This window comes from Cervus elaphus, chromosome 20, assembly GCF_910594005.1.
Source record: "Cervus elaphus chromosome 20, mCerEla1.1, whole genome shotgun sequence".
Classification (NCBI taxonomy): Eukaryota; Metazoa; Chordata; class Mammalia; order Artiodactyla; family Cervidae; genus Cervus; species Cervus elaphus.
The window spans coordinates 47,116,011-47,129,455 of NC_057834.1; the positions used below are offsets into that span (position 1 = coordinate 47,116,011).

General features: G+C 39.6%; 1 protein-coding gene across 30 annotated transcripts in view; it reads right to left on the bottom strand.

Moving 5' to 3' along the window:
• Positions 1 to 13,445, bottom strand: part of LOC122677200 (phosphodiesterase 4D interacting protein) — a 236,882-nt gene that overhangs the window by 39,703 nt on the left and 183,734 nt on the right. For 29 of the 30 annotated variants that reach the window (XR_006335731.1, XM_043877092.1, XM_043877115.1 and 26 more), the window contains one exon: positions 4,740 to 4,828. Coding sequence is in view for 29 of the 30 variants with exons in the window: in XM_043877092.1 (XP_043733027.1) it covers positions 4,740 to 4,828 (89 nt within the window). In the remaining variant the exon portion in view is untranslated. Of the gene's footprint in view, positions 1 to 2,802; positions 3,240 to 4,739; positions 4,829 to 13,445 lie in introns of those variants that run through there. The other variant, XM_043877113.1, reaches the window with a different exon arrangement.

Consider the following 13,445-nt stretch of genomic DNA (forward strand, 5'->3'; position numbering starts at 1 on the left):
GTATGGGTGGAGTTACAGGTGAGACAAAGAAACTAATTTCATTGGCAGCAGGAGAATCACAATCTATAGTCAGTGAGAGGTTAAAGTTGAGGCCACCTAGATGGGATGGGATGGATAAGAGGAGGGTTTGGGGGAGAATGGATACATGTATATGTACAGTTGAGTCCTTCCACTGTCCACCTGAAACTATTACAACATTGTTAATTGGCTATACTCCAATATAAAACAGAAAAGGTGAATAAAATTTTAAAAAATGAAATAAAATGAGGCCACCTGTCTAGCAACCACCTTCCCTGTTGGCTAACACTCTGTGCTTATGCTGCCAGCCAAACTCGCTCTACCTAAGTGAGTGAGAAGAAAACAAGCAGAAACAATTTCCCATGACCTTTAGTTTTTGAAGATACTCTTGAAGTTACTCCTTAATATTTCAACAAAAGCCGACTGTATGGTTTTTTCCTCAAATAACAATTTTTTAACTTTTAAACTTTTTTACTGTTTGTCTTAGGCTCCTCTCCAGCTTTTTTATCATGCTCTTTAAAGTGAAGAAACCAAAACCTGAGTATGATAACCTACTTAGTGTATGAACAATTATTTTAGTACACGAATTTCTTGCCTGTCAAATATTAATCTTATACCCCAATATCATAATGGCTTCTTTTTCCTTTCAATGGCAGCATTTTGGGGTTTTGCTTAACTTGAGGTTGATTTTGACCTCCCAATTTTTCACCTCTCCACACAGCTATCTCCGGGTCATGTTTTATCTCTATAAATATAGTGACTTGTACCTGTCACAAATCCATTCTGGCTACAAAGAACCATTAACAACCATCAATATTATCAAAATATTTATGTGCATCTCCATAAATCACATAGTGGTCACTTGATTAGGAATGACTTGTAGAATTAATTATAAACTTGATTCCTTCAATTAGATCAGGAATATATTGAACAAAACAGGGCTCAGAGGAGCTTAAATGAATCAGTGATTAATAGATCTGCTTGGCTTGGCTCAAAGCTGCTGACTGTTGCTTTGGACCTTGCAACAGCATGCTAAAATCTAGGCTTCAGGTGCGCGGTGGGGTGATTCATGGCGTGTATGTATAAAGTGTTTGGTAGCACAGCAGTGGAGGTTGTGAAGAGATGTGCAAGTTCTGCCCTCGATGAAGAAAAGAGAAGCTGCCCACATGTGCTCATTTCCCAGCACCCATCCCACCTGCAGCTGTAAGCCTGAGATCTGGGAGGCTCCTGAGAACATCTCTATGGCTCTGCTGCCAGGCTTAGACTGGTGGCCATCCCTGCATGTGCCATGAAGCACTTGGGACAAAATGAAGGAGGAGGACTGGATAAAACCACTTTGAAAGCTTATGACCTAACCTTTCATTTAAATTATGTGACATTATCTTTCTACATAAACTCTTTGCAACTAACTTACCTAAAATAAACACTGCCATCAGCCTTGAATATGGACACAGTTATTCTTTGCTGTTAAAAAAGGGTGATCGGTTGCTGAGTTGTGTTTGACTCTTTGGGGCCCCAAAGACAGGGGTCCTCTCTCAATGGAATTTTCCAGGCAAGAATACTGGAGTGGGTTGCCATTTCCCACTCCAGGGAAACCTTAAGGGTTCCTTCTGCTTAAAAATAGTGTCTAATTTTAATGATGTCATCTATTTTTTAAGTGCCTTCTGAATGTATGTTATCTTTTATTGATTTAAATTCACTGGCTTTCTTTAAAAAGGGAAAATAAGACCCATGGAATGTTAATACCAGAAGGGACCATATGGTTTATCTGGTCTGATTTCTTACTTTTAAATGAGAAAACAGAGATCTGATTTGTTCCCAGGCTAATCTGACTTTTCATATTTCAATGTTCAAGGGAGTTTACTTTGGCTGCTTTGTCTTTAAAATTTAAATGTAAATGCACGAAAAGTGACTCAGGATCCAGCATTTAATTATTCTTTTTTCTTTATCATCTATGGAAAGCTAATATTTCTATTGTTTTTCCTCAAGCAAAACCCCAGGGCGTCAGCATATGCTATAGTGGTATGAATCCTTTAGTTCTATTGTTAGTTACATCTCATAAATAATTGTTGCTGTTGTTGTTTTTCACATTTCCTAATTCTTCTGTTCTATTGCTTCCATGGTATAATTCAACTTTTTGTTGTGCTGGTTTTCCATTTGCCCCAAAGAAGTCAATGTGTGAACCTGATCTCTTATTTGAATAGAATGGCTTTGTTTTAGCCCTATTGCTCCATACCTCCCACCATGTATTCAGTTCTCAGACAACATCAGGGTATTAAAAATGACCTTTTTTCAAGTTCATCACTGCTTTTCTCTCCTTTGCATTTGCAACTCTTGATTAATTTTCTCTATTGCAAAAGTTCAAATGAAGAAAGACAATGATGATCAGTTTCTTTCACAGGAATTTCCTAGGCATTATAGATCTTACATTTGATTGAGAATGGAATTGTGTGAGAGATACCTGGGGGAAATTATCATTATGGCCAGACCTGAAACTTCCTGAGGAGGGTGAGTCCAAAAATAAAGATGGAGCAATATGCTTTGCCCAAAAGTTGGTTCTTGCCTTAAGAGGAACATAAAGTTGGATGGATATGTTTGTAACAGGAAGTGTGTGTATGCCTGAGGCAGGAAGGGAGCTTGGTGTTGGGAACAAGGCCTGCTCCCAAGGACACAACTAGGAGAAGCTCAGAGCACAACTTTAAGGGACCAGTTCCCCGGAAACAAGCAGATACCTTTTTGAGAGTCTGGACACAAGACAGTTATGACAAAACAAGCTTTATTTAATTGGTAGCAGGAGAACCACGCCCACAACCCTCAGAAAAGTTGCTGTAAGTTTACAATGATTTCACATACCTCCTTTGCAGAACTGAAGACTGACTCTCAAGGAAAGGAGGTGCAAAGAAAAACAGTGCTTACCCAAGATATTCTTTCATCCAACAGATAAATATTTGTCTAATTTATTAAGTATCTCCTATGCCAAGTGATTGGAGAAGGAAATGGCAACCCACTCCAGTATTCTTGCCTGGAGAATCCCATAGACAGAGGAACCTGGAAGGCTACAGTCCATGGGGTTGCAAAGAGTTGGACACAAGTGAGGCAGCTGAACACTTGCCAAGGGATAGGGAAGACGTTGCAGGGGAAGTACAAATGCCCCAGTGTAACAGGTTATTCCAGGGTTGGACTGACCTCGAAATGTAGTCTGATCATTTCTCCACACTCAGCTATAGGAAAAAGAAGGTTGAGGAAGAAGTGACTTTACAAACCAGTCTGCCTATAACTGAGAAACAGAGTGCAGAACTCCTACTATCACATAGTTTGGACCACATCTGGCTCTTTCCATATCTGTGGCTCCTGTTCATATATTCTGAAGTTAATAACCATCAGAGTCAGCTTGACAGCTGACATCCCAGTCAAGTTCCAAGTGAGAATGGATATTTTCACATCCTGCAGACCCTTTTCTCCCACCCAAGACCCTCAACGCAATCAGGGAGTGAGGGGCAAGGTGAGGGACCGGCCCAGAGGTGCAACGGAGCACATAAGTAGTCACAAGCACTGGTTAGGAGGACTCAGCAGCCGTCCAAGCAAAAAGAGAAGTGGGGCTCATGCAGGAACTCAAGGGAAAAGGTAGGGCCAGGTGTGTCTAGAGCAACACAAAGAGGGTCTTGGTAGAAGGTAGAGAAACTGTGTTGAGAATGGGAGGTGTTCCAGACAACTGCTTATGTCCTCAAGAGTCAAAGACTGTGCCCAGTTCTGTGAGGTTTGGGTACTGCTCACATGGGTCTTTCTGTAGGACTATTAGACGTGCCTCCTCTTTTTCTTGTGCAGGAGATGAAGAGGCAGGCTCCTTTCCCCCATAGTTTTCCCAACTGCTCCAAGGAAGCTATCCCTGGAAATGGCCAGCTGCTTCTGCAGAACAACAGATACCAATGATCCACTTGCTCCTGAAAAACTCCAAAATTTACATGCCTGGTCCCTTTAGGACACGGGATTGCCAAATATCCATGGGCAAGGTGAAGACACAGAGGAGTTCCAGAGGATGCTATGGGATCACTCTCAGTGACTGAGCTCCAGAACATTCTACCCTTGAACTCGAGAAAATGCTGGTTACACCTTCACTGATGGTCAATGAGAACAGTGTTTCAGCCTTGGGTACCAGGTCTGACCAGGACTTGCTCTTGAAGTGTCATCTGCTGGTCACTGACGCATCACCACCTGAGCAGACAGTCAGGTGCCCAACAAAGTTCTCTTTTATATAGTGAGACTTCCCCGGGAATGAGCCTGGTTTTGGAGGCATTCCAGTCCTCTTGTAGTTCCTCAGAGCCTGCCACCTCCCCAAGTGGTCCTTTGGTGACTGTCTTCTGGGATGTGTTTCGGTTACAAAAGCCCAAGATGGTAAGTGTCCATGGTTTTGTTGTGAGTAAAAATTCTTCTGAAGCTATAGCTATAGATGGTACATAGGGGCAAAGGAGGGCAGGAAGGGGCAGGGAGCAGGAACACGAGATACAAGGAGGAAAAAGGGTGGATTGGAAAGAAAAATGGAGTGAGAATGGGGGTTGGGAAAGGTGGCTGGGAAGCTTAGGGAGAGCAGGAAGAAGGCAGGGAAGTGCTTTATGCACAAAGAGAGCTTCTCACGCCAGGCCCACGAAGGCTGCAGACGACCACCAGTCCCCGAAGGGCTCTGAGCCCTCCACCCTGGACCCCAGGGCCTGGCTCGGACTTACTTGCTGGTGGCTGTTGTGTGCAGCCTCCTCCTCGATACTGTCGGTGAACTCCGTGCTCGCGTCCTCGGTGTCGTCCCCTGCAGCTGTACCTAGGAGGGGGTCCAGAAGAGAAAGGTGACTCCCTTCGCAGGTACCTTCCAGACAGCAGCTTAGATTACACTCATTTTGCCATCCACCTCTGATTTCTTCCCTTCCCCACAGAGCGGCCCCCTTGCCAGCAGGGCCGACAGGGAAGGCAGCACCAACAGTGTAGGAAGGCGGATCACTGATACTGCGTTACTAACACTCCAGCTTAAACCTCAAAAGGTAAGCCGGCTTCAACTGCACAGCTGTTAGACTGTCGGACTAAATGGTTACCTCTCTCACTTATTTCCGGAAACCCTGAATTATTTCCTTCCTGCCACCATGTAATAATTTTCCTGAGTGTGACATGGACCCAATGTGATAACTTTTTCCCACCACTGATTGCGGAGAGGGTCCCCGGTTTCCTTGGGATCAGGGCAGCCCTGCTCCCCTCACACGTTTCCATTGTTGGGATCAGTCGTGCATGGGGTGATTACCTCGATGAGGAACCTTCCTGCAAGGGTCTTGCGTCCTACGGCAGCTCAGGTCTAGTCCAGCCCCAGGGCCGAGAATGGTTCAGCCGTTTCCTAACCCCTTCCTCTTACCTCCCCTCCTCCCATCTCCCTCAAACCCTTGTCCAATGCCAACATCCTGTGCCTGAAGGGTTTCTTGCACCATTTTGTCTAAAAGGAATTTAATCCATTCATTCACTCACCAAAAATGAACACGGTCACCCTGGGACACAAACATCTATGCCCCATGCCCAGGGACAAGTAGCTGCAGTTCATGGTCTAGATATATGTCTAGGGCAGTGCTGACCAACAGAAGTTTTTGCAATTTTACGCCTCCGCTGTTCAGTTCAGTAGACACTAGTCACACATGGCTACTGAATCCGAGGAAATGGTTTTTTTCCAAACATCTAGAAGTAAAATATTCTTTTAAAAAATATTATCCTGTTATGTCTAATCCTTTGAAGAAATTTTGGCTGGCACTGAGAGAATTAGTAGCAATACAAAGAATTACTATTTTCATAATTTTGTATCTGAAATTATGGATACTGCTTAAAAGAATCTTCATTAAGCTTTTTCCTTATAATAGTCCCAATGTTATGTCTATCTTTTAAAATGTAATTCAAATAGTCACACACATGGCTGGTTGCTGCCATATCAGACAGCACAAATATAGGGTGTTCCTTCTTCTTCACATCTGTAAAAATAAGACTGTTCATCAAATTTTAGATTAAGACCTATGGCTCACATTACTTATTTCTTCTGAAAATGTAGGAATTTATAATGGTTAATTCATCTCGACACTAAAGAAAATGTATCATTGATACTCCTTGGGTCTTACAGAACTTGCACAAGTTAGAAAACCCTGAGATCCAGTTCTGACCCTGGCCTCAGAAACCAACCTGTTATAACTCCTCTTCTGGCTGCTGGGTAACCTGAGCCTCAGAGATTAGGCAGCTTGACCACAGTTACATAGCTAGCCCTGTATAAGAGCCATGCCAAGTTGGCAAGTCTCTGGACTTTCAGGCAGAGACCACTCACTGTTCCTCCTGGTGACAAGTCAGATTTTTGTCTCCTCCTCCAAGAGCAGAGAACCTGCTCCTGAGCTCGCACACCATGAATGAAAGGCTCTGCATAAATAATTCACTACCCTCCTACAGGCAAGGTGAGCAGGGCCAGCTCACACCTACACTCCATCTCTCGGCATCTGCAAGGTTATGCCAGGGTACTTGCAATGGCCCCAGCCAATCTTATGAAAAAGTACTAAAAGCATGTTGTCCTAACAGCTTAATTTTATGACTCATTTGCTGATCTTTACCGTGAATGTTGTGTTAACTTTGGACCAAGGCAGTACCCTATTCAGCCCTACTCACAAGGAGACACCTTTACCACTTGGCATCTTTAGAGCTCTGTGGCAGACTGTTGTACAATAGAGAGTTCCAATACATACTTTTTTTAAACCAGCCCCATCTCATTCAGGACACTGGTTGTGTAGAGGTGAATGAACACACTTCCTAAGCTGTGGCTGCTTTGGGAACTCATTGAACCCAGGATGTTAATTCACTTGAGGACAACCGTGTTGTATTATGCTCACTTTGAACAACACTATTGTTGTTCACTATTCCCTGAACAATAGAGATCAGAACCTTTTTTTCTTTCTCTGCAAAGAAAATGAATTGTTCCACTCAGTGACAGACTAAAAAAACACACGTTTCATACTGTTTCCCTTCTGAGCATTGAAAAGAATAACCTGTGGTTGAAGAAAGTTCAGCTCTATGAGGTCAGGATCCTCACCCCCACCCACCCCATACCACACTGGGCTCACACTCTACGATGCTTCCTGTATAGGATTCCAGAAGTAAGGTAAATGGAGATTAGAAAGAGTGATTGTTCACTGGCCTTGAAGGCTTCTGTCTAATCCTTTCTGCCCTCCACTTACCTTTGTTGACCTTTCTAATGCCACATCTGTCTTTCTTATTAATAATGTTCTCTCTTTAATTCACTCTGGGGCAGGATACCATGATTTTGACTTCATCAAGAGTTAAATGGAGACAAATCAAAAATGTCGTTTCATCCAGACACTCTACTGCATAGGGGTTTTGTTTTCCTTATTCATTTTCTCAGCAGCAGCAGTCTGTGGTACTTCCTCCAGGGCAGCTTGAAGGGTTCCTTAGTCTTTGCCAATTTGGATGCAAAAGGCTTTTTTGAATGTGTTAGTTTGATAGGTGAATTTTAAAAATATATATAGAAAATATTAAAATAAGTTATCCCACACAAAGTCCTACCTGTAAGTTTATGTAGACAAGCCTCTGCTGTTACCATTTCTGGTTTTTAAAATGACAATAAGAACTTCTCTTTTGTGGAGAATATCCTTTTCTAAGCTTTTACAAAGCAACAAAACACTATCCTCAGAACTATAAATTTCTAATTTAAAGGTACTATACTTTATATTCATGAAGTTATTGCTTATGTTTGATAAATATGAAATAAAATGTTCTGCCACCTTTAGAACTACTGAAAGCTAAGAATCTGTTCATTCAAATTTAACTTGCCTCTCGATCTCCAGGGTAAGTTTTACATGTTAGACTGGAAATTTTATTAAAAACTTTTATTTGAGGCTTCAATAACAGTTCTCAAGTTGTGGTTCTCCCAAGTTTCAAGGCCCTGAATCACACATAAGGAGGTGCTACCAAAACTTCCCTCTCTTGAAGAATTATTGTCTATCAACTATCTGACTCTATAAAGTACATAGAAATAAACTTCTAAAATACAATACTTTAAAATCTTTGGGCAAAATTTAAATGGTATGAAAATATAAGGTCTTTTTTATCACAGAGGCAAAAAGTCACTTTTTTGTGCTTTTTAAGTTGAGGATGGCATAATTATTGAGAACATGGACTCTAGAGCCAGACTGACTAGGTTAGATTTCTGCCTGCATCATTAGTTATGTGACTTTAGACAAATCCTTTTCATAACTCAGTTCCCTCACTTCTTAGGGTTAATAGTAATATCCACTCCATATACTTTTCAGCTATAAAGAGTTTGGTGACTTTGAAGTGCTTGAAACAGTGCTTGGCATACATTCAGTATATTCTTTATTATTACTATTTTACAATATTATTGGCAACCTGGTTTATGTGCTAGAAAGTGGAGAGTTGAAAAAGGCCACAGAACCTAAATGTACTCAGCAGAACACTCAGTGGTAAAGAATCCGCCTGCCAATGCAAGAGACACAGGTTTGATCCCTGGGTCAGGAAGGTCCCCTGGAGGAGGAAATGGCAATCCATTCCAGTATTCTTGCCTGGGAAATCCCATGAACAGAGGAGTCTGGTGGACCACAGTCCATGGGGTCACAAGAGTCGGATAAACTGAGCGACTAAACAACAACAGTGTTTTCAGGGGATGATCTTAAGTCTATTTGAGCTTAAGTCTACCTCTTCACAGCTGACTATGGAAGTTTGAAGTAACACTCTTAAGTTCTTCCTACTTTGCAGGACAGTTGAAAAAAATACATATCTACCAGTAGATTAAGATGAACTCTTGAATAAGTGTTTTAACAAACAGGATTAATTATTAAATAATAACTCCTTAAAACTCCATCATGCACAAATAAACCTTGAGGGAAAGTCATGAAATGTTATTTTAATTCTTCAGTAATGAGCCCCAACTGGGCTGCAACAAGAGCATTTTCTCCAAATTCTACTCTATGGTCATTCTTGTTTTCTTTTAAAGCCATTTATATGCAACCAACAGAAAAGGAGTAATATATTCCTATAAAGTTACTCAGAACACAGGAGTCATAGCTGACTAATTTTGAAAGGTGATTTAAAGAGCTAAACTTTATAGCATGAACAAGTTTGCAGTAACAAATGCCAGGTTCTTTATGTCCTTGGGCCCACCTCCCTCACTCTTAGGGACTCTACCATGAAAGTATAAGAACTTTCACCTGTTCACCTCATGAACCAACTATTGATGACTTAAACATCATGATCCTACATGAGAGGATCAAAGAAAAAAGGTCTCCCATCAAACTGCAATTCTACCTGCATCCATTCCCTTCTAAAACCATAAGAAAACTAAGATTTCATAGAGTCTTCCATAAGCTTCTCCTGAGAAAAAAAAATTCTTTAACTAGACATTCTAACATTTGGAACCAAAGTAGCTAGGAAAAAAAAAAACTTGTCTGCAATCAAGTTCCTTTATGGTGTATCTTTGTCTTTAAATCACAGTATCTCTTAGGTACCCTTCCAGGCTTACAAGCTTGTAATTCAGAAGGCAACTGTTTTCCATGACTTAAAATTCTGTAATGTCAAGGAATTCTTCCTTCTATGATCTCTTTGTTCCTCAAAGAACACAAGAAACAGGCCTTTCCAGAACATACACAGGATCAGCACCACCCATCCTAACAATTGTTCAGTTGCTCAGCTATGTCCGACTCTTTGAGACCCCATGAGCTGTAGCACGCCAGGCTTCCCTGTCTTTCACTGTCTCCCGGATAGCTCATAACAATAGGCTCCTCAAATTTTCATCCCACTTTCCACTACTCTCCTTCAGCAAGCAGAGCAGGAAGGGTTTTTTAAGGTAAAGTAATCCATTTCACATTTCTAGGGGGAGTTTAATGCTGTTTCTTTAGCCTCATTTCCTTGAGAGTAGAAAAGTTCAGGTTTCTTCTGTTTCCTTCCTTTAGTTAAATAAATACAAAGGCATTCACTCATTTCAGAGACTTATTTAACTTGGAGTTTTAATACAATCATCAATAGACTGGTTCTCCTATAAGGGGAAAAAAGATAAAGAGCTTTCTCTACTTTTCTCATTAATCTTTTAAGAATGAAACCAAATAATTAGTTTGGCCTTTGATACTTTTATTGGATAAGTAACAATTTTGTGTTTCAACTAAAATAGCTGAAATTCTAACACTTATATATAAAAAAGTACATGCTCCATGCTAGCACAAATGTTAATACAGTTTAACAGAACACAGTGCCATGAAGAAATGAAAACTTACAGCTTGTTTTGGTGGGGAAATAGGCCTAAAAGGATCTAGTGCCAAGTTACTGGATGTAACATGTTACTTCCTTCTTCATCTAAATTGTTATGAATCACTTTAATTTTTCTCAACAGCCCTAAGATCAAAACTTTAAGTGGTTAAAAAGTAAACCTGCTTTTATTAATCAAATTGATCATACTTAGTGGAAACAGACAAATTCATGGTTTATAAAACATACTTGTATATACACATGCCTCCAAAGTTTACAGACTGAGAGGGGTATTTCAAAGCAATTATTTTGAAATCACAAAAGGAAGCACTGTCTATTCATGTTATACACTAAAAACAAACCTACATGCATTTGCTAGATAATCATGAGTTCTCAAAGGGAACAAGGAAGTCGATTTGGTTCATGTACTTAACAACCATACTCTTCATTATTATTTTAGAGCAAACATTTTCTGATGTTGCTGAACTTATTATTTTATCCTTCCAGCTTTAGCAAGAAGAAAACAGTATGATAAAGACTTTTATTTCTGGAATTTGGCTTTAAATAACAAAAAGGGAAAGTAATGCAAAAAGAATTAGTATGTCACTTTATAAGTTTAATTACTCTTATTTGAAATCTGATAAAATTAGTATTGTTAGCGCTGCAGTTTTATGTCTCTCTTCCACTTCCCATCCTTTGTTGGAAGCAAATTACAAACACTGATTTTTTATTTGGGAAATTTATCCTGGCTCATTGATGATATGGGAAGAAGTTGAGGACTTACCTTCTGTCAATACTCACACTACTTACAATCTATATGGTTGTCTTTTTAATTGTAATAAAAATGATTTAACAAAGTGAATTGCTCCAAATGTCTAGTGACAAGGTGGCTTAAATCTATATTCCAAAATGCATTAAGACACAGAAACGATCACCCCACAGAAATTATTCTGCTGTCCTGGCCTGTTGACTCATTCCTTCTGTTTTTCTTATTTGGTTGCCTTATAGGAGGGCCATACTCCCAGCTATTTTTTTCTGCAGTACAAATGATTCTGCAGTACAAAAGGTAGAAGAATAAAAGCTCTCTGAGCTTCACCCCAATGAGAAATGAGAGAAAATTCTCTAAATGTTTGTGTCTCACAGGATATTAGTACCTGATAAACAAAGCTAATTTCACTTATCACACCTCTAGTACCATTTCTACAAGGCAGGATGGAAAATGAACTTTAAAAGTGTATGAGTCACTATATTTCTTCCCTACGCTCTACGAAGTCTGTCACATATCCTTGCACATTGGCTATAGAATTACTAGTGAGACCCTAGTTGAAGAAGCAACTTGAGTTTTTCAGGGATGTGAAGATTCTGTGACTTAAAAAAAAAGGAAAGAAAATGACCAATAAGTCAGAAAACAATAACTTGATCATATCAACAGGAACCAGAATTTTCTAATACCAGCTCAAAGAAAGCAAAGATATTAAATAACTGCTTCCTCTAGGGCTTATACTCCAAAGGGAAGTGATTTTAGGTAGGTCATTTATTCCTCAATGAAAGGAGCAATTTGGGGTGTAATCTGATCTGTTTCTCCTTGTCCTAATCAGAGGATTCTAGATCCAACTGAAGCAGAGAGAGGAAGAAGATGACTGAAGCAGAGAGAACTGAAATCAATTTTCTTGAACTATTTTGAAGCTATGAATCAAACTTCTCAACCAGACACTGGATTAGAAGTGTAAGCAAGCATAAAAGTGATAGGCCTTTTATAGAAATCTGCCACTGGGGTCATTATAAATGGTGCAAGTAGAATAAAGAACCTCCTCAGGAAACTTATGGCTTGGATCTACTATCCTATCCAGGTCAAGATTTTCTTGATCTTTCACAGATCTTTTACTGACATAATGACAAAGACAAATCTTTTAAAGAGGAAGCAAAAGAAATGAAAATACTGCTGCTGTCCACAAATGAACTGAAGAGAAGTGGGTGTGGGAGGGGGCGGGAGGTGGGGGAGTAAGGATAAGAGTACACCTGATCAAAGTTAAAGGCTGACAATATTAAAACAGTCCCATCAGGCCTTTTCAAAAAAGTTACTGTAACTTGACTAAATAGTTAAAAAGAGAACACCAGAAAAAAGCTGATTTATACTAGGTTTCATCAATTATCAGACTTCAATGATACAGCCTAATCCTGTAATAGTAAAGAGTTTAAAGGAAATATCTATCAAAAGGACTTCCATTTCACTCATTAAATAAATCTTCTTGGAGGTCCTGTTCAACTCTTTAGTTTCTAAAAACTATATAGACTTCAACTGCCCTGACCTCTTACAACCATTGCAACCAGAAAGGAAATATGTGAAAGACCAAATTTATCAATACAGATTTTTCTAAAGTTTAAGTTCTATGTTTGCAATTAAGCACAGTCTGAGTGAGAATTTAACTTCATTTTCTTACTTTTTTCCCCCTTCAAACACAAGGTTCTATAAGCACACAATGCTTTATCTAAAGTTATTGTAATATTGAAAAACACCTGGCAAAGGTAGAACAACTCAGTAAGAGAAAAGGTCTGTGCTCCTAAAGAGGGAATGGAATCTTATTATAGCATGCTAAATACAAGTATATGAATGAAGGGGCCAAAGCATCAACTACCTGTGGGATACAGAACAAAATTCATTAGAATCATATTCTCTAATAAGATGCCAAATTATCACACAAAATTGTTAGACTGGCAAACTCTCCTCAGTTAGCACTGTTCGCAAGCCTTATTCCAACTATATAGACCAGAAAGTCAGAACCAGATTTTAGTCACATCTATGGTATCAAGATCAAACTTCTAACTTCTGTGCCACTAAATCCATTAACTTTCTAAAATGTTTCCTAAGGACCAATATCAAAGGTAAGTAACTACAGCCCAAGTTACTCCATCTTTTCAGGATCCAAATCAGGACTAGAGTTCACTTTCTATGTCCCCCTAATCTATGTATTTTGTTAATTTTTTGGTAGAAAGTTGGGTTTCTCATTATTCATTCCACTACCTTAACATTTCTAACATTTAGCAAGTGTTCAAGATAACAAGGGAAATTCCTACTCTTGTAGGATGACAGAAATAGAAGTAGTAGCTTACCTAAATTGCTATTAGGTACTTACCTAAATTACTATTAGGTACTATTA